The sequence below is a fragment of the Emys orbicularis genome, chromosome 11 (genome assembly GCF_028017835.1).
Source record: "Emys orbicularis isolate rEmyOrb1 chromosome 11, rEmyOrb1.hap1, whole genome shotgun sequence".
Lineage (NCBI taxonomy): Eukaryota > Metazoa > Chordata > Testudines > Emydidae > Emys > Emys orbicularis.
Window position 1 is genome coordinate 35,283,113 of NC_088693.1, and position 26,294 is coordinate 35,309,406.

At 39.4% G+C, this 26,294-nt stretch overlaps 1 protein-coding gene across 1 annotated transcript; it reads right to left on the reverse strand.

The window, feature by feature from the left end:
* Window positions 1-26,294, reverse strand: SLC38A11 (solute carrier family 38 member 11). Its single transcript, XM_065413721.1, has 8 exons — window positions 26,229-26,294; window positions 24,525-24,631; window positions 22,275-22,354; window positions 18,903-18,909; window positions 8,653-8,878; window positions 6,024-6,136; window positions 5,184-5,315; window positions 1-623 (listed from the first exon to the last, which is right to left on the reverse strand). Exons 1-8 carry the CDS (start codon window positions 26,290-26,292, stop codon window positions 375-377), a joined length of 978 nt encoding a protein of 325 aa, XP_065269793.1. The 5' UTR covers window positions 26,293-26,294; the 3' UTR covers window positions 1-374.

The following is a 26,294-nucleotide window of genomic DNA, read 5'->3' on the forward strand; positions in this document are numbered from 1 at the left end:
AAAGGTAATTAAAACTCCATTTGTTAAATGACTAGAGCAAGTACACTTTGAGATGCCTAATCTATGTTTTTTAATTGTATTTGATTACTAATTTGCAAATTTGCAAAATTACATCCTTAGCAATTGGTTTTCGAGTTATTCATCCAATTTAGTGAGACTCTACTGAAGAGTCAGGTTTGATGCCATGCAATCTTAAAAGTCAAAGCTTAATTCTCATCTAGAAAAAGACAATAGCATAAAACACGATACACAAATATAGTTGTACAGTTTAAGATTCTTAGTCAGTACGAAAACATAAGAGGACTCTGTCCCAGTCATATTTAAATTAGTATGAACTGATGACAGGCCCTTTAGACTCAGGACTTGCAAATTGGCTAAAAAGGTGGAAGTGTACTGTTGTAAAGAGAGGCATTATTAGGGAAGCAGTAGACCATTTCTTTTCCATGGCTACATTCTTGGGGATGCAAGATAGTCATAACAAATCCAACTGTCATCACTAACACACCAACAGTAAGAATCAGGCCGGATATGAGGTTATCTGAATGGTTCCATCGCTCTTCAGACAGCTTCAGAAAACATGCTGTTGGGATGATAAAAACAAGTGGAGTAGCACTGAGAATCCCCTGGTAGGAGGAAACAAAAAAAACCCATGAGCGCATATATTCACATCTCCAGCACAAAACAAACATTTATAATTAGTTTATAGTTAACCGGTAATTAGATCTGTGCAAAAAGTTTCCTATGAGAAGAAACTAGAGTAGTGGCTTTTCTTCTGGGTGGTTTCAATCACCAAAACCCAAATCGATTGCAAAGGAGTCTGCACTATAATTTGAAATGTCTCAGGATGAAGGAAACAGTTACAACATATTCATTTTACCATAACAGGGTGAAATTTTACCCTACATGAACTTGCTTTCTATTAAGCCAAAATCACATGAAAAATTTCAGCTCCAGAAGTACAGTAAATCCCACATTTTGAATAGCTTTGAAATATTTTGTCACGTGAAATATTTAGGAACAATTCCTGATAAGGTTTTAGAAGAAATGTAAAGGGGCAGTATTATTCATTAATCCTTCTTTCATGCACTATCACAAAGCACCTACTTGGATTTCCTTAAAGTTTTTACCTTTCAGTAAAACAAAGAAAAGCTTCCTGTGCATGATAAACATCAATGCAGCAGTTTAACTTGCTCCTAGCAGCTGCTCAGAACAATATTGTCGAGCAATGCCTCCAAACATAGACCCTGAGTCATGAAAGCATCCCTGCTCAGGACAACACTTACATATGTGCTGAACTTTTAAGGGAACTAACTACAAGTCCAGCATATACTTAAGTGCTGTCCTGGGTAGGGATGGAGTTAAGCATGTGCTGAAGTATTTTCTTAAGTAAGCACCAGTGCAGGCTATAATATTGTTGCAGCCATGCTTCATTTGCCATCAGAGAGCTCTGCATTTCTGTGCATGATGTTGGAACTTGCCACCCTCTTACACACGCTTTATGAGTAGTCTGCATTAATTTCAGTTAAGAGTATCCATAAATTTGTTGATTAGAGAGACTGCAGGCGGTGTAGCAATCCATACGTTAATGTGTCTTTGTTTCATTCATCTGTATTTTCTTGTTACTTATACTGTCATGCTGGGAAGTGTTATTGGCAGTCATCAGTTACAGACCTGGTAGAAGTCAATGGGTGTACTATGCACCCTTCATTCAGGCTACATGATGGAGCAATTAAATGGCCCTTTTGCTTAGTTATAGCTGAAACAACAGAAGCAACTGCCCAAGTCATGGTCAACCATGGCAAGACCTGGAAGCTAAGCCATGTGGCCCAAGGGGTTTCCCTAGAGTCTGACTGCAAACACGGGGAATTGATTTATTGGCAGCTGTATCTGTGTATGGATTAAAAGAAGCAGTGGTGATCATAGTGCTTGGGAGGAAACCAAGAGACAGAAATTCTTTTAGGCATAATACTCAAAGAGAAGGCAGACTGGGCTTTCTGAACAAGGAAACTTTCTCCTGTTTGTTTCTACTATGTTCAGGGAAACAGGACTTTGTGTACATTTTTGTAAATAAACATGATTACATCAAAGAGATACCAGACTCATCTCCTCAGCTTCTTCTCCCAATGGAAACAACCTGGGAAGGACTCAAAAATTGGTTAACTGCTTGGGCTAAAAGGGACAATATTATTATATTTATGGAATGCTTACTTATATGGAAGATTATTTAAAAAGAAAACACTTACGTAGACAATTACACATAAAAATCATACCCATTTACTAATTTTGGCAAGAGAGTGGAACTGACATTCCCTGGCAGTGCCTCAATAATATATTAATTTAGTGTAATAAAATAGTACTACATCAGGTTAATTATACAAGAGATAAGTCTTTTTGTAACAATAAAGAAAATCTATAATATAAGAAAATTCTGTTTGTGAATTATACACATGTATGAATTTCATACACACAACTTAAAAATAGAGAGAGCTGCTGGAAAGAAAGTTGCCAACAGATGCCAAACAAGCAGTATTGGGGGAAATGCCAAAGGGAACATCGAGCATGGCTAAACCAAGCCAAGATTCATTCTGTTTATTTTAAGCTATTTATAATTTGGAAAGGATTAATTGGAAAGAAACTATGCAGGTAACAATGATTTGAGAGGAGGCCAGTCAGGTAGTTTATCTGGATAGCAGAATCAGATCTCCAGTATCAGTGTGAGCACAAGCAGCTAATGTGGCTGTTATAAAGCCTCTTCTCATTGCTCAGGTGGAAATTAAATTGTAATGCGGAGAACATGTTCCTCACCAAGGCCCTAATCCTTCAAGCTGTTACTTGTGGGAAGATCCTTGCACTTGTGGTGAGACCAACTCACTTCCTTCTCGTTCACTGATTTCAATAGAGCTTGCAGAATCAGGTCCTAGGATTCTCAACTAAGTGAAATGAACAGCAACATAGAGAGCCATTTTTAGGTTCCTCTTATGTATCAGAAGCAGTGGCTCTTATTACAGGGATCTCTCAAACCCCCTACTATTACACCCTGAAGTGTGACATACCCATACCTACTATATTATTCATAGATTCCAAGGCCACAAGGGGCCATTGCGATAACCTAGTCTGACCTCCAGTATAACACATGCCGGAGATCTTCCCTAAAATAATTCCTAATGCGTATCTTTTAGTAAAACATCCACTTGATTTTAAAATTGTCAGCGATGTAGACTCCATCACAACCCTTGGCAAATTGTTCCAAAGGTTAGTTACTCTCATTGTTAAAAATGTACACCTTATTTCCAGACTGATTTTGTCTAGCTTCAACTTCCAGCTGTTGGATCATGTTATATCTTTCTCTGCTAAATTTAAGAGCTCATTATTAAATATTTTTTCCCTTGCAGGTACTTATAGTCTGTAATCTAGTCACACCTTAATCTTCTCTTCGTTAAGCTAAATAGATAGACTCAAGGAGCTCAGTTGCTATAAGGCATGTTTTATTATAAATATCTGGACTGAAACTGAAGCTAGAGGACTGGTTAAAAACCAGAGAGTTACCATAAATTTAGACTGGCTAATAACACAGGCATGTTTTGATGAGCTATGTAGTCTGCTTCCTCTATTATTACTATTTCAGTTTGGCTAACAATCTACATTCACATACAAGACTCCACTAGGTGGAAATGTTTTTACCAGAAAAACCAGTTTTCAGATTGTAACAAGTGGCCCCTCCCGGACACTGCCTTGTGGACTCAGCACAGCCCTACAAGTGGCCCATTTCCTCAGTTTCCCTTTTGAGTCCCCAGTAACTCCATGCAAGCTTATCTTCTAGTCCCAAACAATTTATTTACAAACATGGTGTAAGTACTCCATAATATATCCCAAAACATAGTCCATATCACCCCAGTGTAAATAATACTCCCCTTCTTTCTGTGTGCAACCCTGTTCCTTCCAGTGGGGACTCCCACAGCCTCTCTGCCGGGAGTATTCTCCTTTTACCGTTTCTCTGGTCCAGCTCTCCAGCAAGGAGATGCCAGCGGGTAAGCCCCTCCACTGCTCTCCCTTCTTTCAGCCTTCTCTGGCCCTTGGCTCTGGTTTAGGGTCATCAGGCAACTCCCTCTGCTGCTGCTGCTGCTGCTCCTCCTCCTCCTGCTTTCAGCCATCTGGCCCTAGCTCTTTGGCTTAGAGACACCAGCCAGCAAATCCCTCTTGCTGCTCTCCTACCTTTAGCCTTCTCCCAGGAAGTACCTTCTTTCTTTGGCAGTTCTCTTCTCCTACCTCACTCAGTCTGCTCTGATTCTCACTAGATCTCACCAGGCCTCTGATTGCTCCCCAAATGCTGCCCTGCCGTCTTAATTGGCCCATCTGGGAACACTTGGCCTGGAACAGGAGTGCTGAGGCCAGTTTCACTCAATGGGCCAGCTACTCCGTTACACATTTTTTAACACTTTGTGTTGTGTAAGTATTAAAGACAAGAAAAACCTTAGTATCTGTCTTTAAACTGAATCCATGGTTTTGGAGCCTCTGCCTTCAATTTGAGGCAGTATCAGAGTCTTAGGGATGACACTTTGCAAGAGATATATTTTCCCTCCTATGAGGTCATTTTTGGATCCCCCACTCTGGCCTTCCCATAGTAAAGACATTGTTGGTGGCTCAAGTGCAAAGGAAAGTCCAATAGCAGTGCAAGAAATTGGTTGCAACCGCCCTTCTGCCATGAGCTTGTCAGGAATCTAGGCTCAAAAGTCAGCAGCACTACCTGGGGAAGGGCCATGGCTAGAGGATGTAGTGACTCAATATGGGATACCTGTAATACTGCAGCAACTCTAATTATTTCCTAACAACAAGTGTCAAGATTTTAACAGGTCCCATTATACTCCACTGTCTTATCTAACCTGTACTTAACTACTGATAGTCATGGTCCATAGCCATCAGCCACATCCTTTGATAAGTCTATTCCACTGTACATTTACTCTTGAAGGTTATGAAAGTCCTCTGACTATCCAGCCTGAACTTTTCTTCCTTAGCTTCAGGACATTGTTCTTTTATCTTATCTTCTGAGGAGGCAAATAATTCCTTTCCTTCTGTGACACTGTTAACACTATACTATGTTACATTTAAAAGAATACTGTAGTTTTTCAGAATTCCATTTATATTAAAGAGTGATTAGTAAATAATGGAGCATTAGGTGCACTTACATTCAGCTCTAAAACTATTCCAAGGCAATCATACACTAAAGATATGCTTGTGGCTACAGCAACTACAATTACTGTCACAGCAACATGGAGAATGGTGGTAAGGGTCCCACTGAAAAACACATTGGCAATTACCTGAAATGAAAACACAGTTTGTAACTTTACTTTGGCCAATTATTTATTTTAACAAGCTGCATGTTTTAAATTCTATATGCTATGATTTATAATGCAAATGAAAGGAGCAGGTGAGAATGTTATGGCTCTCAACCATCTCAAATTCTTGACTTCAGTGAGAGGCATCCCTCCTTTTCCAGAAATTACTTCATATTAAAATTATGCAAAAACCCCCAACATTTGACTTTACTATATTTTCAGGACATAGTGGCACTCTTCTCATTCACCCGATAAACACAGTGAAACCTTCTTACCATGAAGTCATTTATTAAAAGAAAAGATTTCTTACAGATTTCCCATTAATCGATTACAGTACAGTGAAACATTCCAGGACTTTCCCTCTACTTTACTATAAATCCCCTGCCCCAATCAGTTACAACCACCTCCTGCATACTATACTGAGTGAGTCACCATACTGGAGTTCACTATGTGCCAGTTCCATTACACCACACTGAGAATTTAAGCAACAGTATTCAAGAAAACAATATTAAGTTTATTAAATCACAAGAAAAAGCCCACTAAATGCTATAGCTAGCATGCACCAGACCATTAGGTATTGATATTTACATAAGATTAGTCAGTAATTGCAATTAGGACAGATCTCACCATATATTTTACAGATTAAGCATATGATTAAAAACATCATGGAAAAAGAGATAAATGTCTCACTTCTCTAGTCACAAAACATTCAATGGGGAAAGTCAGGATTATAGTGACTCCATAGCAAAACCTTCCAAATGTAGCAAGATCATCGTCTCTGCAATAGTTTTCAAATATATCTCCTAGAGAACAGTGAAAAATGAAATTATTTTCAAATTAATGACAACTGTGGCTAATTATTAGCTGACATTTACACTAATGCAGATAGAGAGATAAGTCACCAGAATAACTGTATACAAAAACTTGAGATTTTCTGACCCACTTTTGGAGACATAAATCAGAAAATGATGATTAAATAATCACAAATTACATTCAAAGTTAACTTTCACCACCCCGATAGTAACAGAATTTTCTATTATTTCTTGTGTTCTCAAGATCATTTCCACTTGAGTATTTACTTATCTATCTATCTATCATACACATATTACAGGGGTAAGCCTATTGTCATCCTATTTTTTGCAGCTTTCTTTTTGAGATTACTTTGTAATGGTGCTTCTGGTGTTTGTTTTTTTAATCGGTATGTGACACAGTTTTAGAAAGAAAAACATTTGGTTAAAACAAACAGATTTCCTTTTTGTTATTCTTAGGACAAGAACAATCACATAAGGAAGACTAGATGGGTACAGCTAGAGACCTGAATTTCCTGTGTATCGTATTACAGGATCTAATCACAGCTGCAACACTATACTGGGGGATTTCAAACCTTCAAAACCCTATGTAAACATATGGATTATTAACTGGTAATTCCTTTTGCATCAGTTTACTATTATACTGCTATACAATTCAAGTAAACACCTCACCTAGTGATTATAGCAAAGGACCTCTGGGGAAAGGTGACCATGGGATCTAGTTCAGGCTGAATGACTAACTTACCATGGAACATGAAAAAATCTTAAGACTATACCTAGATGGCCTACCAGGTCATTTAATATAGTGTCTAGTATATATATATACACAAAAAAAATAGGAAGGTATGATTTTCCCAGTCCTGAAATATATTTTTAGTCATTCTGTACTCAGCCAGTCCAGCTAGAAAGATGGGTATAAGCAATGACTGGAGTAGGTTGCTTTCCTGGATAAATAAATGGGGGCGGGAGGAGGAGGGAAGGGAGTGAAAATCCCCTACTCCAAGCACAGCTAAATGCTGCTGTCTGCCACAAAAAGATGAGGTGATAAACCTCTTACAGCTTTAAACTGGACTGTAAAAGAACTGTGAAACAACTGAAGAAATGTCTCTAAAATTGTTTGACTGACTTGAGAAACAATGATGTATTTAACAAATTTCTTCCTCCCTTAACGCTTACCTCCCTCTTCCCGCTCATTCCCAAAGACAGAAAGAGAGTAAAATCTGTTACAAAGACAATGAGAACCCTATGGTACATTTCTGACATTAATAATCTAGGCTGCAGTTTCAAAGAAAGTGCATACCTGAGTTGTGCATATGAAAAATGTAACTCTGTTTAGATACAGCAGGGGTTGGCAACGTTCGGCATGCGGCTCGCCAGGGTAAGCACCCTAGCGGGCGGGGCCAGTTTATTTACCTGCTGACGCGGCAGGTTCGGCCGATCGCGGCCCCCACTGGCCGCGGTTCGCCGTCCCGGGCCAATGGGGGCGGCGGGAAGCCGCGGCCAGCACATCCCTCGGCCCGCGCCGCTTCCCGCCGCCCCCATTGGCCCGGGACGGCGAACCGCGGCCAATGGGGGCCGCGATCGGCCGAACCTGCCGCGTCAGCAGGTAAATAAACTGGCCCCGCCTGCTAGGGTGCTTACCCTGGCGAGCCGCGTGCCGAACGTTGCCGACCCCTGAGATAGCGGATCCTCAAGGCAAAAGGCTGTATGTTTTTAGGAATACTAGACAGAAAGTTGCTCCCCCCACACACCACCCTCACTCTCCCCTCACTGCTAGAAGGGAAGCTGACTTTTCCCCCCTCACGCTCTCAGAATGTCTCTTTTCCTCCTCAGCAACAGGGAATGAGTTTTTCCCCCATCAGCTGCTCGATTCTTCCACAGAGGTTTGTGTGTGTCAGTCATACCAGTCAGTGGCAGCCTAGCCACCTGCACTCCAGGGCAATTTCATCCTGAAGGAGTGCAGGTGATGGAAGTATCATTGCTCCACTCTGATAAGATTCTGCTGGGCACATGGGAAACAGCTCTAAGTTAGCCACTATAAGAGCACTGCCAGCACAGTGTGTTGAGGGGATGTGTGGAAACTATTTAAGCTTTTATATGTACTCATCATATTTCCCCATCCACTCTGGCCATGCTCTACCCCTGGCAGTGCTGTTTATTTTTGTGCTTTGCTAAACCCATGCAATCCTCCCAACAGAGGGAAGCAGTTTTGTGCTAATGTATCTCCTTGGTGTGGGCTTTCCACCAGCAGGGCTCTGCTCCTGAGTCTACAGTATCTTCCACAGCATAGACCCTGGGCTGGTTTCTCACCCCACTCCTATATTTTTGACTACTAGGTAAGAAGGGTAAATCCCAGACATTCCTTTTCAAGTATAACTAAAAAGACAATGATCAGCTTGGCATTTCCTCCTCTCTCTACCCTGCAGGGAGTTAACTGAACTCAAACAAAAGGGGTGGAAAGTGTCAGAAGGCCAAGATAAGCCTTAAAATAGATGTGTAGAGTATCTTACCTTCTGTGTAGCCGGTAAATGTCACATATCCACATACAGCAAACACCACACTGATAAACAGAGCGAGTGAGACAGACACATGAGTGATGCGAGACCAGTTACTCAGAGTGGGTTCTTCCAAAGAGCCATAGATTAAAAAGCTGTTATGATGGCAAACGAATGCTGAAACACACATGGCAATTAAAAAACAACAACATTTCATTAAAAATAAAAATTTTGTACCAAGCTAAGCTAGTGTACTCCAGGGCAGTGGAAATATAGCACAGTTTAAATCAATTCATTATTACAAATACAAATGAAGGGTGCAGTACATAGCAAACATCAAACAGCTTCACATTTTGGATATTTATCTCATTCTACGTGGGTCTCCACCTTCCACTCAGCCCATATGATTCTGATTTCTCATCCCCAACAATGCCACCTGGTTCTCCCCTACCAACCCCAGACACAGCTTCCTGCTCACAATTCCACTTCAATCTCCAGTGCCTCCTTCTGGTGCGCCCCTCAGGCTTTATACCATGATCCAGTCTGGGGCTTCTCTGTTAACTATGCTCCAGAATGTACAGATGAAAAACTCCAGAGGATGTGACATTTCCCACTCTGGGACGACAGGCATGTTGTGCAGTAACAAGCAATCGGAAGACCTCAGAGTACCAGCACACTAGAGCCTACAGAGGGAAGATTATCACATCCAAACACTCTGGAAATGGCAATCAGGACAGTGAAGGCCATGGTGCTGACCCCATGTGGGGTCAGGTTAGCCAAATAACACTGTAGATCTCTACTCTGAATATTAAGGGACAGATTTTTCCTCTGGATCTGCACATGTAGATCCTGAGGATTTCAATGGGAGCTCCACATTTGTTCCTAGGGCTTTAGTCCAAGTGTGACAAAATTCTGCCCTCATTCACATCTGTGCAACCCCACTGTCCCAAATAGGTCTGTTCTTCAGGGAATGATATTCCCTCTGGTAGGGAGGATCTTGCACATCCCCGGAGCCCTGTGGTAAGAAACAAATTTAAGGAAGTACAACTAGAACAGTCCTGCATATGGAGGAGTTTAGGGTAGGATAAGGAAGGAGCCAAGGGATTCTGTATTATGTGGCTCCAATGACTCTATCAACCCCCCACAAGTTGTGTGGAAGAACTGCAGTGACTGTATGCCAAAGCAGCAGCGAGCTGGGACAAAGGAGAACTGCTGTAGCCCTGAGCCCTGGTCATAGGTTGGTAGATTTTGGTGGATTCCCCCCCCCCCCCCCCATACACCACCCCTTATCCCCTGAATTTACTCAGGTTTTATACAGAGGAAATAAATTTCATTCTAGGGGCTTGTCAATACATGAGATTTTTCCAGATATACTTTCATAGTTAAACTGCAATAGCTCGATTGATATAACTCCCCATGTGAACACACTTATTCAGGAATAAGAGTACCTTTTTTCAGTTTAGCTTGAACTGCTTCCAAAGCAACATAAGCTAAACAAAAAAAAATGCACTCTTTTATTCTGATAGAAGGGTCTGCACAGGGAGTTACACCAATAGAACTATAGCAGCTTAAATTCACCTTACGAATAAGTCCCTGTGGAGGCAAGCCCAAAGTGTATGTACTGAAATAATCAACAGTCAAACAACAGTTTCCACTACATGAATTCATGTCTTACTGTTGTCACTGGGCTGCAGTTACCACTTTGATTTATGTATTTTTTAAATTGTGCATAATTTTATCATCTTATTATATAGAGAGTCTTGACAGTCTAAACTGCTGTCAATCTCCATTTTAAAATATACTCAGGGAATGACGGCAGAATGCAATTTAGATTAAGGCCCAGAAACGAAAGTTTGCAACAATCTTTGTTAAATCAGATCCAGAGTTTGATACATGAAATTCCATCCTGTAAAATGAATTTAGCCGCCCCATATATGTTGATGCACACTCTGGGGAAACGGAGAAGAACATCCTTTTTCTAAGATGCAATCTGTTCACATACCAGATGGAAGCTGTATACCAACTGAGAACTTCTTTTACAGAAGTTTTACAGAACAGACAAAATGGCATTACAGAGGAGAATGCTGCCATACAGCTAGCTCCTGCTAATTTTGCTTGCTTCAATTTCCACTTTGTTTTGAGGGGAAGCTGCTGCCACCTGCTGCCTCAGCTGCTGTACTCTTCCTTCATGGCAAAACAGCATGTCACAACCATCACACCACCTCTGTCTCTCTCTCCCCCTCTCTGTTACTAAGTCAGCTCTTTCAAGCAGCACTTTCCTTGGCAGGCATTACTTTAGATATTATTGCTGCCAAACTTTTAAACCCTTTCCAAACAGATTTATTTATTTATTTTTGTTCATTCTCTCCCCCCATTCATTATATTCCCATTTTTTGAGAGGTGTCAGGCTTTCCCTAAGAACAGATTTTAATAACAGCAATGACCTGATTATTCCAGCCTCCATCTATAAAAATGCTGGGGTTATTTTATAAATTATGTTCCTTTACTATTAAATTCATATCAACCAAATAGTAAAATCTTCATTTTCCATTTTAAAAATACAGCTTATTAGATCTAGATGCATATTTGGCCCTGATTCAGAAAAGTATTCCTATTCATGGCAGCACTTAAACTTGAAGTGAAAGGGTTTTAAGCATGTGCTTAACTGTAAGTATATGCTGAAATGCTGTTCTCTATCAAGACCTATATAAATATTTTATTAGAACTGGTTCAAGCCGAGTTCTTGGCTCACAGGGACAGAGTATGGTCTTTACTACAGTAATGGGTTTTTTTAAGGATTTCAGATTATTTTTTCAGCTGAGAACTGGGAAGAGGAAGAACAGATGAGGTTGAGAGAAAAAGGAAGTTCTGTTGAAGAAGAGGCTAAGCATATTCCAGCCTTTATATCCTTGTTTATATTAGCTTGTTTGGGGAAATCTCCCCCAGCTTTACTACTGCCTGCTCTGAGTGGGGTGAGATAACATAATAGCAAAAGCACCAGTGCTCTATCTACATTTGTGCTTCCACAACTCCTACCACTACTGGGGCTGCACTGCTCATAAAGGAATGGCAAGACATTAGCCTGAGGAAGACATAGCTTAAGTGAGCAATAATCTATTATAAAAATAAGCAGATAGTATACATAAGAAAAATAAAGAGATGGCTTTCAAATGCAAACAAATACATGTTTTTATTGATATGAGCAGTACTGAGTTATGAGGCCTATTGGTATAATTCAAGGACTATATTAAGATCATGCCTGTAAACAAGAACACTGAGACCGAAAATCAATGAGCGAAAATTGGTATGTCAGAAACCAGGCCATGGTAGACAAAATCATGAGGGAATGGGCTCACCCACTACTCCCTTTTTGATTCCTTAAAGAAAGACTTAGGGAGAAAAACTGTCTACTAGAGCAGTCGTTCTCAACTCGAGATCCGGGGCCCACAACCAGGTTTCAAGGGGTCTGCTAAGCAGAGCCAGCGTTAGACTCACTGGGGCCCAGGAAAGAAAGCCAAAGCCCCACTGCATGGGTCTGAAGCCCCAGGCCCTGAGCCCTGCCACCCAGGGCTGAAGCTGAAGCCTGAGCAATGTAGCTTTGCAGGGGCCCCTGTGCGTAGGGCCCCAGGCAACTGCCCTGCTTGCTACCCCCGGCTTTTATATGCAGAAAATCAGTTATTGTGGCACAGGTGGGCCGGGGAGTTTTTATAGCTTGTTGGGGCGGGGAGGCATGTCTCATAAAGAAGCAAGATTATGAGTGTCTCATAAAGAAAAAGGTTGAGAATCTCTGTACTAGAGCAAGCTTCATCATCATGGCTTCCAGACCCTCCATCTCCTGGGACCCCAGGCCTTTCTCATTCTGATCCTGAGAGATGTCCTGACCAGACCGGGACAGAGAGAGAGACCCAGGTGACACCGCCACCTCTACTGGCTTCATCAGAATCCCGCACACCACCTGGGATGTGAGACTTTGGCTCTCTCGCTCTCTCTCTTCCCTCCCCCCCCCCCATTTCCTTTTCCTTCCCCATCTTATTTTTTTTCTTTCCAATCTCTCTCCTTTTGCCTTCTTTTAAATAAAAGTCTGCCTGAGGCGGCCAAGACTGCATATTCTTCAATACTACTGTAAGCCTGTGACCAGAAATGCAGCTAAAAGAAATGGCCTGTAACAGCCCGATGCTGGTATAAATTTGCCAGGTTTCACAGTAGCTGATAAGACTGTGTGTTGTGCCTGTGTTTTTCTAGCAGTCATATTGCAAGTGAAAGTCAATATCAGAGACAGAAGCTGCATTTTCTATCTTTGCCGTTCTGTTCTCTCCCCTCTTGCATGTGTTCATCTTGTTTTGTCTTTTAGGAAATGGAATCAGACTTTAACAGCAGCAGCAACTACAGCAGCTCCAGCCTATCTCAGCTAACTTACTTCCTGCCCCCCAAAAAGGACACGTATTACCATCTTTAATACCATCTAAGACATTGTCAATTGAGGTTTTTTTCCTTTTAAAAACTCTCTCCAGCTAAAGGTTAAAGGGCTGTTCTTAAAATGAAGACCTTATTTAATACTTTACATTTCAAATGCTCTAACTGTTTTTCCTTCTTTTCTATATCTTTAATGAAGGGTTAAAAGGATTTTTAATGGTATGTTTGGTCTTTGTATACAAACCCCAAATCTTGTTAAAAATTGTTTAATGTTGGACAGAGACAGGGTCTTGTTAATACCTTTGACTCTTTGGGTCCCTTTATTCCATCTAAATTAATACAGCACCACATCACAGAACTACTACACTATTTAGTCTTATTGGGTCTCTCTAAACAGGAGAAAAACTCAGGACCTTAACTGCATTTCAGGTCAGGATGAGATATATTGGAGATAAGGTAGGAGCAAGATTACTTGGAACATGGTTGCTCTGTTCCTTGCCATCAGATACACATTCATGAAACAAATAAAAATAATCACAAAATTTATCAACTATTTAAAAACAGCCACCACAACTGAAGCTAAGATATACCAACTAAAGCCAAGCTATTGAAAAATTAATGCCTACATTCTGTCTAAATGCATGCCTTAGTGGTGAGGAGAAAAGCAAATGAGGCTTTAGTTGGGCTTTATTTTCTTTATTGATATATGTATATATGTTAATCTAAGAGAGTTTTGATTTGTACAAATATAAAAAATAATAATTCTTTTTTAAAAACATTGAATTGGTTTCATCCTTGGTTTAACACTGACAATTTCAAATCAGGGACATCAGCGATTAAATTAGACATAGCTATTTATTGCTGGACAGTTTACTAAATATGGTACACTTATTAAAGTACTCTAACATATTAAAATGTATGAAACAGAAATGGATTAACAATATTTAAACTAAACCATAATAGCATTATAGCAATTTAGTTCTATTGCCACTGGAGGTCAGATTTTTTTCAGTACGTAAACATGGAGAAAACTAATTTATATTATCCTTTGACAGAATTGAGTATTCAAAAAGAATTTGTGAAATCTTTCTAACCAAGAATTATGATCCTAAAACCTTTTCCATTATAATATTAAGTGCACGTTGTGAAAGACTGACAATTTCCTGCAATATCCTGAATGAACTTGACTTAAATTAAATGTTTTTGAATTAGATTAATACCTATGGGGTCAAGTGTATTAAAAATAAAATTGCATATGTGTTGTTGTGAAATTGTATGTATTTCCATGGGAACGGTAAATAGGAGAACTGCAGTGAGTGAGTAGGCAAATTCACTCAGATTGTAATATCTCCAGAGAAACCCCTCCCCCGGAAAAGTCCAAACATATTAGCTCAAACTAGATTCTCCATGGTCCAGCAGACAAAGGAAGGGGTTTTGTATAAATAACTTGGTTTTAAACTGGGTCAGGGCCTTCTTCCTGATTCAGCAAAATGGACAGGATCCCTGGTCCATGGAGGGCCCCAATCCTTAGGGTAAGATTGGAGGGTCTGTGTGCTTGTTCTGAGCTAAAGCTATGATAAACTGGTAATCACGAGGAATAAGCCTTGGGTGAGGGTTTGAAGGACTGTTCCTGCCAGAATCCATGTTAGGGTTTGGGTTAACTTTGGTAAGTTTATTAGCATGTGTGTAGGTTCTTTTATTGTTTTTAATACATTTTCTCTGTAATACTTTTTACCTTAAGAATAAAGTTGGCTTGCACAGGAAGTGCTGTGTTGTATCTCTGTAGCAATTCACCTCTTAACTGAAGAGAAAGCAAGGAGATGTCCTTGGGCAACCTCTCTGTGCTGGGAATAACACAGTTAAGGCAGGGAACTGTGCAGTCTGGAAATACCCCAGTCAGAAGGGAGAGTGGAGTGGGCCCTCACCCAAGGGAAACAACAGCAAGGGAGCTGGAAGCCTGAGGGAGGGTGCCTTTGTTGGAAATAAGCCTGAGGGGAATACAGGGGCAGTAGCCCTGAATTGTGAGACAGGTTATATTTATATAACATCTTATGAGTTAACTGACCATTTAAAATGCAACCAGAAAAAGAAAATAATGGTTTTAATACCACTGACATTTAAAAATTATTGTAAAGCTCAAGCTGATTTGAAAATGGCTGTAAAATGCCTCCATCACCACATGCATTTCTTTACATGAACATTTTTAAATAAAATGGAGTTTTTACAGCTATGTTATAAACTCCTGTAATAAGAGTTTAAAAATGAAATGATGGTAGGATTCTGAACTTCAGTTACGGGGTTGTGAATAGAGATGTCTAAAGAGTCAATCTTTTAAAATTAAGAATACTCAAGAGCCTGCAGGGGTGCTGGAACAATTTGTATAGTGGGGGTGCTGAGAGCCACTGAACCAAACTGTAAACCATGTACATGATGGAAATTACTTCAAACCATGGGGTGCTGCCGCACCCCCTGCACTCCTAGTTCCAGAACCTATGAGAGCCTGACTACCTGCTGTTAATAACTGGACTGTGCATTAATGATATGAAATACTAACTGCTCTAACTGAAACATAACCATCTTGTCTGGATATGTGACACCAAACTGAGATTGTGCTATTTGGGAATAACTCCAGAAAAGTAAAATCCTTAAACCTAACTGTACTCAGGAAGTGCATCCTATCCTATATTCTTAGAGTAAATAACCAAACCTCTCAGTACTGGAACAGAACTTAATAACCACAGTTTGCACTACCTAATTTCCACATAGTATCCATACAGTGCAATACCACACACACAAAATTATACATATATTATAACCCTTAACATTTTCCTTAACATGTAAAATAGGAATGGAAAGAATGCATCACTCAATTAAGTTGATTTTTCTGTTTTCATAGGAAGCATTATGATGTCTGTCCCTTATGGGACACATTCTTCAATTTATTCCTGAACTGGAGTTTAAAAAGCAGAAACTCAGTGGCAGTACAAAAACACAGTGAGCTGTATAAGCAAACACTAATTGTGATGTCTAGTTCACTGTTAGATTGAAAGCCAGGAGCTCTGGAATTCTAATTCGACCTCTGACATTTATTCCCTCTATCTCACGTCTTCACTTACATCCGGGTCCGGATGTAAGCAATCGGTTTTCTGAGTTCGATTTATCGCGTCTGGTTAAGACGCGATAAATCGATCCCGGATCGATCCCGGAAGTGTCCTGGATCGATCCCGGAAGTGCTCGCCTTCGACGCTGGTACTCCAGCTCGGCGAGCGGAGTACGCAGCATCGACGGGGGAGCCTTCCTGCCGCGTCTGGACCGCGGTAACTTCGGACTAAGGTACTTCGAATTCAGCTACGTTATTAACGTAGCTGAATTTGCGTACCTTAGTCCGAAGTGGGGGGGTTAGTGTAGACCTGGCCTCATCAGTGGGGGATGGCTGAAAGGCTTTAGCAACCTTCATGGAACTTAAAGGGAGGACAAGTTGCAAGAGGGAAGAGTTTTGAAGAGCACCAAGAAGTCAGTCTGTGTGCATAAGGATAGCTTCAGTTACAGTGCCTTGGTAAATAGTTCTCTTAGTAAAAAGCTAGTTTAGTTTTAGAAACATGGAGTCCGACATCCAATACGTTAAATAGTTTCTTCTCGGAAAGAAAGAGTGGAGGAGCTTAAATGGAAATTGACGTGAAAGACCATGGAAGCTAGCATAGAGAAACACTAAAAGTAACAACAATCACAAGGAGAAAACGCTGGCTGACATCAATTTAGCCCTGATACCTGCAGCAAAAATAGGAGAGGATTAAACTGAAAGAGATCTTAAGGGAGGTTACTAGCCCAACCAACAGTTAAGAGGCCACAAATTAAATGAAGCCAACAGCAAGACAGAATTGGCAAGTAATTCTAATTGCTTACTATAGTGAGGTGTGTGGCCTGAGACGTGTGTTTCCCAGATAAAGTAAGACTGTATTCAGTCTCCAGGATACCAATAGAATGTATATCACAATAAAGGTGCTGGCTAATGCAAAGAATGCTGGGGAATCCCCACTGTTTGTAGTCCAAGAACAGAAAGGCTACAAATGCTGTTGTGGTGAAAGGTGCATCACATAAAGCTCTGGAGTCAGACCCAGACAAAATTGTTTGGTCACAATATGATCTGGGTCGTTTTTGTTATTAAAATGTTAACGTCTCCATCACAAAATCCATTGTGAGGGGAAATCATTCTGTCTTTAGTGTTGTACGCTGTCAAATAAGAGACAGCGAGCCTGGTTTTTCAGAATATGGAGGAAGCAAGGTTATCTCTGATCTCAGCCCAGCCACACACAGCAGGTATAGAGATTTCATTGAAATGAAAAAGTATTTACAAAAGAGGAACAGGAGTCACACTTTTGTACCAGATGAGCTACATGTTTTGTACCAGCAAGAAGACTTCCATCTTCTTGAATGGAAGATCGGTGATAAAACTGCTATATTAAGGTGCAGATTGGCAATCATCAAGATGATTCTTCTCATGGAGCACCAGACAGCAGATTTAATTCAGGTTTGACTTCTAAATTTATAGACTTTATTTATAGACTAAATTTATATTAAATTGTGGAATTCAGTTTCTGTTCTGTGGCAAAACTGTAGAATGAAATAGGGAGCGTGGAATGTTAGTTTTATGCTCTGGATTAAACTATTTCAAAAACTGTAGCCACTGAATTTAATCTTAGTCAACATTATGAAAGGTAAATTAATAATGCTCAGGTTAGCCTTTAATTTCTAATTGACAGAGGTCTTTCTGACCATCAAGGAAAATAAATAACTAAAATTAAGTGACATCATCTAAAATTCTGGCATGGCCCTACTTGAAAATAATTGGTGTATTTCCCCACTCTTTCTTAATGAACTGTTTAGCAGTGGTGTAAATATAGAGTGTCTTTGTTTTTACTTTTGGATTTCACTATATGGTAAAGTTTCTTTGGTCATTACATGATTATTAAGGAGCAAGAGAGCATCATATTCCTACTTTCATGTTGTTTTCTTGAACACTTGGTGTTTCATTACTGTGATCAGCTGCCAGATGCATAATTCTCTTACAGCTACACTTATGTGCAATCTTTAGAGGCTGCTCTCAAAATTTTTGTGATGATTTATTTATTATGCAGGCACTGACATAATAAATAAATTAACACCAAAAAAAGTTAAAATGCTCTGTCTTTATAAATGGCATTACCTATTATCCCTTTTCTATCGATGTATATTCATAATTTCATCCTTAAGACATGAAATAGCTTTATGCAATATGAATGTGTTTGAAGACTGTTACATTCTGAAGATGAGATAATCCTAACCCATTGTTGTTTTTGAATGTGTTAAAAAATTAACCCGGTATAAGCAGGTGGAAGTAAAATGAGGGAGAAACAGTCTTTTTTTTACTCCACAACCTCTCAAATGTAATGAGGGCAAAAACTGTAGGCTGCACACTGGATGTTCTTAACAGCTACACTATCAGCTTCAGACTGCAGTGATTATTTATTTATATGGGTGACATGCAATGAAAGCAAAACTGAAAAAAATATATAATGCCTTGACTCTACTTATGCCATAAGGGAAAAAAAGTCAAACCAAAAAATATCCTGATGCAAATATCAATTATTTCTGAAGCCTTCCAAAAAAATAATAATAATAATTTCCCCCCAGTCCCACTCCCTCACCCACCCAAAAAAGCAGATACCTTAGTTTTTAGATTAACTGAACATTAACATTAAAGCATGGTTTGGTATTGAACAATGCCAAATTACTACAGGCCTCCCAGAAGAACCTCCCAGGAGAATACAAGAAAATTGCATTTCAAATGAAATAAGTGTGTCAAAAAGGTTTACTTTAGGTCTGCCTCTCGGCACACTTTGACTGGACCCTAGGGACACCTGAATAGACAATTTAAAGCTTAGGCTAACCAGTGAGACTTTTAAATTTTCTCAGTTACATCAACAATAAAGAAAAAATACACGACAAGCTTATAGGAATACAAAAAGGATTTAAAAGAAAAAATGTCAGTCTAAGTTAAAAATATATTTTGGGTCCCCCAAGATATATTAGGGAGATCTGGCTTACTTTCCCAGTCCCCTCTTTAAAGGCAAAGGGAATAGAAAACCCTCTAAGAGCCAAACAGAATTCAGAAGGCCAAGCATCCGTCCAAAGACACTGGTGGTGAAGGAGGCTGCACTGAATTGGCACACAAGACAAGGAAGACTGCAGTCCATAGTTGCTGCTTTAAAACCAAGAATAAGACATTCAATATAAATAAAATCTAATATGGTGAAGGCAAGCTCAAATGAGGACATAAATGCAATATTTGTTGAAAATGGCTGATTTTTTAAAAAATCCACAAGTTTATTTAACTTGAATCTAATAAACCTCTGTAAACCCAAGGTCTAGTCATGCTAGTAGCTTGGAAAGGTGTAATTCTCTCATTCCTTGTACTGGCTTCTAGCTCATTTCTATGTGAATCAAGACCTGTTGTACTGATAAACTGCTAGGACCATACCGGTATCACCACCCCTTCTCACTCAGAAAGACACTTATTCTTCCCAGCCTTGGACTGATACCCATCTGTCCAAGTGGTGGATGACTTGATATCCATTCTGCAAAGAGAAACATGTGCGCCATCTCTTAAATGTTGCAAGACAGAAAGACTATTCCCATTCACCCCCCCTTTAGCAGGTGGGCAGCACGCTCTTCTACAAAGACATGTACCATTGGCAAGCACCATATTTTGGTTTTGTGCAAGGTAATATGGGAGCAAACTAGTCTCCCTTGTTTCCCTTCAGAATAAATAATTTTGAGATTTTGATTAATTCCAGGCTTAGGGTCAGTCTTCACAGGCCTAATTTTGTAAACTCTTATACACACAGAGTAGGCCTTATACATGTAGTCCCACTAAAGCCACTAAAGCCAATAGGACTATTCATTATTTACTTGGTTCATTTGTTATAATAAAAAGATGGGACACACATTAGTTAACTTACATTTGTATTGCTATTGTCTCATTTCCTCATTAAGAGGAGAGAATACTAACTAAAAATGAAAAGGTTTACACAATGAAAATATGTCTCATTCTAAATATACAACTAGAAATAGATACCAGAAAAAGGTTTATGGAACTTCTAGAAAAGTTAGTCTCTTTATTAGATTAGATTTTGAAAGGGAAAGTGTTAAAAAAAAAGTGTCTCAAAGAAGCCTCAAAATAATCTACCATAAAATACCAAAATCACTTTTTAAAAAATCATCATTGGTTTTTTAATAAAAAAAAACCCTGAACAATGCCCCATGTTTTACAATACCCTATTATGATGGTGTTACCATAGTAACAAGGTCATCATCAGTAGCCATTATATATTACTTCATTTTTGACAGGGGAGTTAGAAATCTCTCTTTCAAATATGCATTTAACAAGCTCTGTAAGAAACCACAGCTTACCAGATCATTCCATTGAAACAAAACAAGGAAAAACACTCACAGTGCTGAATGGATCATCTTTTATGGATCATGCACATGTACGTTTGTCACATTTTCAGAAACAAGACTGCCATTCTAGCTACTGTGCCAACACTAAAAAAAATATGCCCTATGATTGGCTTAATTATCAGACAGTGATCAAACAAGACAAATAAATGGTTATGTGAAGCAATGTTCAAACGGTTATGCTAACAGCTCTATGGTGTAAGAAGCTACTTCATATACAAACACTGAAAATACTGCATAAACAAATCCAATGGATAAAAAATTAATTATATGTTCAAAAAAAGTCTGTTTTCCTTACTACAGGAATTTCACATACAACTGAGGACACCATTCATTAAACAATGGATAAAGCAAATGTTGGGGTTTATGGAGGAGGAGCATTAGATCCACAAAAACCTTACTGTAGCAGAATTACAAAAATTATTACCACAACAAATGCATGCAGTGAACCATCCGGAACACTGCAATGCCAAGTATTACTCGAAGTGCAGTAGAGTGCTGGACTGCAATTTCTGCCTGCTCATTCAGCTGAGAATGATGTAATGGTGTTTTTATTTACTGTATAGTTCAGCCTTTTTTTGTTTTCCCCTACTTGTTTTCCAGTTCTGGAATTTGAAATAATTGTTTTAATGAACAGTGAAATGTCAATATTAATTACATTAATTTAATTTAACATCAGTTCCAACTTGACTGTCCCCTATGTGAAAAACAGTTAGACATGACATTTCAAGGACATCTACTCTCAGAATCATCATTTCTGAAAGTACTGTCTTGGAAGGAGAGAATGAGAAGAAATAAAATATCTGAGACAGTATCTACAAGCAACACATCCTTATGATAAAGTAGATTTAATCTAATAATTTTAAACCATTACATATTAACCCAGAAAACATGCAAAGCCGCATTAAGGGTATGCACAAATATGAGCAAGAATGCAGAATTTTAAGACTGAAACACCATCCTCAATCCATACTACTTTGAACCAGATTGGGCCATTAAGGCACTGGCTTACTTTTGCACTCATGCACCATTCCAGGAGGAATTCTGGGAACAACTGTGTCTTAGGAGCCATGATTTCTCTGCCAACACTCCACCATGCAGAGGGAGTGCCCACTGAGCATTCTTTGTACAGTTGGCTTGCTACCTAGACTAGTGCTAGGGCAGAGCATGGATATGGCCATGCTTTCCCCTTTGGAGTAATTCACACACCCAGATGCTAAATGGAAGCAGTCCCTATGTTCTTCCAAGCACACAACTGCTACTGTAAATGGTCCCTTGCTCAGGAGATGCAAGAAAAGGAATGCCTCTGTTTGAACCAGGCACGATCTAGCTTTTTGTCTATGGAACCTGCTGAAATAGTGGATGATCTTGCATGCCATGTGTAAAATGTTCTAATCCCAGGAGACAGCTGCACAATATAGATGAGTTAGGTATGAGATTTCAGCCATAATCTGAGTAAACTACAGAAGAATTTAAAACACCACATATGTAGCTGCATCCCTTCCTTTTCCCTATATCATAAATTCTAATCTCAATAGAACTGAACAGCAGGTTTAAAACAACTTTTCATTTTGCTATTAGTAAAATGTATGTTATTTCCAATCCTTAAAAGAGACAAGACCTGGTGTTTTACTTCTACACATACAAATGCAATATAATCACAATAGATAAAGTACATTTGATTTGTAAAATTCACTCTGTGGCAGCCAGAAGTAATAAAAAATACTTACACCAGTGGGCTAAGGGTAGCTGCCCTTATCATCACGATGATCAGGATTACAGTTGTTAAAATCAGAGAAATAAAAGATACCTGCAAATTACAATCCAAATGTTTTATCAGTTCGCTGGTCAGAATTTCAGTAGTTTTAGCAATGTATTATTCTATTTGAAAACTTTCTTCTTTCTTCCAAAAGTTAAATTAATAGCAAAGCTAAATTTTTTAAGTGTCTGCCTTTCCAGAGAAGCAGATCTTTGTTTTTAAAAAAGCATTCCAAGATTTCCATGTTTTATTTGCTGTCATTGTCTTTTAACTGCTTTATGACCAATTGAGCCTTTAGTCCACTGCTACTACAAAGAGTCTTGTCTGCAGAAATGCTGAGCATCTTTGGTTATTTCATTTAGAATTGTGAGTACTCAGCAGCTCTGAAAAATCAGACCCACTGTAGCTATTTTATGAGTAAATGGCAAACGTAATTATGTAGGTACATGATTGTTATTTATTTATTTATTTTCATCGACAACTGTTTGTGTAGCAGCAAATATGGCTCTCTGCCCTTGTATTTTGAGAATGCAGGCTGGCTAGTCCCTTCCTGTGAACAGCAATGTTTTCCTGTATCTGAGTGGTTGTATAACACAACATGATCTGAAATTATGAAACATCAGACAGATTCTACCCAGATGTAAGCAAGTACAACTTCATGGAAGTCAGTGAAGTTGCATCTGCTTACAGCAGGTCTGAATTTGGCTTTATATCTTTTAGGACACATGAGACATCTATAAATGTTTTAAGCTTAAGGTGTTATAAAGCATGCAATTGTAAAGACATTTAATACACATAGGCCTCAATTTTGCATTCTGATAAGCATGGACACAAGTGTCTACCTGCAGAGATGAGACTGAATAACTGGAGTAAAAATTTGTCCTGATTGGCTATTGGCTGCTATTGCTTCCCCGCTGTCATCATTATACAAATGATTTGAGCTACATTCTTAGGGGAAGATGATGATGTAAGATTAAGTAGCTGCAAACCAGATTGTGGTCGCCCCGGGCATAAAAAGGGTTGCAGTTTGGCAGCATTGGTCTTAGAGCCAAATGCATATCACCAAATTCACCTTACTTCAGTCAGCTGAGTGGCCTTAGTAAGGAGAGGAGCTGATTAATACTCTAGGCAAGCCACCAAAATGTTCTACTCTTTCATTACAAATTAAAATTAATTTCAATATAAGCAATCCATGCCTGTGAAGAAAATGATCAAAAATTCAACAGTTAAATCTTTCAGATTTCAGAGCACAATGAAGAAAGTTCATTTTGTTGAAAGTTCCACATTAAAAGAAGAACTAGAATTTGTTTTTAATACTTTTAGAAATTAGCAATATTTGCAAGCAATCCAAGCAACAAAGGTGATATTTACAATAAATGAGATTTTATTCATTCTAAGAGGGGAATGTTTGCTCATTAAACTATTTAGGTCTTCTTTTATGGAAAATGAAAATTTAATAAAATTACAGAATGTTGAATTGTTTTATACTGCTAATAATTCCATCATTTCAACACTTGCTGTAAGTATATTTCATTTTCATTCAATCAAGTTATCATGAATTTAAAGTGCTTGTTCAAAATGTTTAACATGTAACTGTGATAAGTCCCTTTATATTCATTAAGGACCAGATTGTGATCTCTTTCCCCATGTTGTATAGTACCTTGCAACATAAGTATTCCCACTGAAATTGATGTAACTAGTTGGGGAGTAAGGTACTACCCCATCGGGCCCTAAATTTGATGTGTGGTTTCTTTAGGAGGGCAGTAATAATTTAATCTCTCAGCTAACATGATGTTATTGGCTTGTATTCTGTTGCATTTAGGACTTCAGAACAAGTCCATCAGCACCAGGACTATTCAGTCATAATGTTAAATTCACTTGTCTGAGCCACACAATAGGACTCTTCAAATGTTTTCTACTCTCCTAACATGCACTGAAGGTTCAACATCCATTTAAGTCAATGGAAAGTCTCCCAATGACTTAAATGGGTAGTGAAATATGCCATGAAATCCCAATGAAAACAACTGGGAATACACGAAAGAAGGGAGAACAGAATAGAGATGTGTTTTGCAAAGGAAGATTTTAGCCTATCAAGTGCTTTACTGTGCTGTAAAAAACTGTTGGAAGTGTAACTGGACATTCTCTAGCAATATAATAAGCTGCATTTAAAACAATGATTTGATATAATTGAACCAAGATAGTCATTGGCATTATGATTTACCTTTGCCAGTTTTGCTATGTCACGATAGAGAGACATAGGCAGGGTAAAGATGATAGTAATACATAGAATAATGACTTGGCGGTAAGTAAGTAAGTTATCTGGACCAACTAAAACATAAAGGAAAAAATTATATATTTAGATTTCTCTAAGAAATGGATGTGAGGAACAGATAAGTTACATTTGAAACTCTAGTAGCAATGTACCTTAGACCGTGCCCCAAACTGAAATCAAGGAAACTCCCACAGATGTCAAGGTTAAGCATTACCTGACCTTAGGACAGATACACCTGCCCAGTGCATGCTCATAGGGATTTTGTGAGAATAAGATAAGCACATGCCAACATATGCACCTAACTATGAAATTCTGACCCTACGTATGTAGATATATTATAAACATCTGTCATGGGTGGGATTTTTGAAAGTGCTCAGTGTTGGCCTAACTACTCCCACTGAAATCAGTAGAGTTTTACCATTGACTTCAGTAGAACCCAGTTAGGCCAAAGCTCAGTGGTTTTGAAAATCCCATCCTACCTGCACATATATAGCCTACAACAGAAAAATCTAGCCCTCCAAAGCGAGGTCTGAAGCAGCATCAAAGTTTCAGCTGGGTAATCCATCAGTCAAGAACAAACCCAAGAGTGTGTCTTGGCCCATTCACTCTGCACTTGCATATGGCAGCGGACAGAATTTGATGTGCAGCTCAAAGTGAACCCTGGTTTTATTATTGGTAGTTTGCTTAGTTGAATAGGTTGGTATTGTTTTAACACTCATGCTGGGAAGTCTGATTTTTTTCCTGTGTATCAGAGGATATTTTATTTAAAAAAAAACTTTTAACAGGGCCATGACATTTTGGATTTATCATTTTAGAGAATGTCCTAAGTGGTACATTTGTAATACATGGTCAGCTATATAGAAATGTTACTGTTTAAACAGACATTAAAGAAACAATTTGCATACAATCTAACATTGATCAACAACAGTTCTGGATGATTATCATAGCTGATACCATTAATACTAGAGTGCAGGATATGCACTGCACAGGCTTAAGCCATGATCCTGCAAACATATGACCTGGCACAGGAATCTACTACCATCAGGTAGTAGGACTGAGGCTGTCGAGTGCAGGAGAAGCACATGTAGACATTACAAATATATAAATAAGGTTCTTTTAGATTATTAGGAGACTGTACAATAGGGGATTCATAGAGGAAATAGGGGCCATATTTATTTTAGACCAGTGGTTCTCAACCCGCAGCCGCATGTGGCCCAATTAGCACACAGCTGTGTATGCTAAAGGGGGCCTATGTGATGGGGTCTGGGTTCCCAACTGCCCGGCGCAGCGCGGTCCAGGCTGCCCCATCACACAGCGCGGCGGGTCAGGTCTGCCAGCCTGTCACACACGGCAAGGGACCGGAGTCCCACAGGGTCAGGGGTCTGGGGCTCCCCACATGGCGGCGGTCCAGGGCAGGTGGGCAGTTGGCCGGCCCCATGAGGTCCGGGGCTCCCAGAGGGCCCCGCCCGGCAGGGGTCCAGGGCGGGCAGCTGCCTGGCCCCGTGCAGCGGGGGTTCGGGGTTGGGGTCGGGGCTGCGGCTGCCCTGCCATCCGGCCCCTGCAGCCCAGGTAACACATTGTGGACCGCAACTGCTTTAGACTGACACTCTACCTAGTTAACCTCACCCCCAAAAATTATATATAAACACTTACCTCCAGGAATTGTTTGAAAAACTTTAGTCAAAGTGTCTCCTGTTATTATGTTGTAACTAATCATGG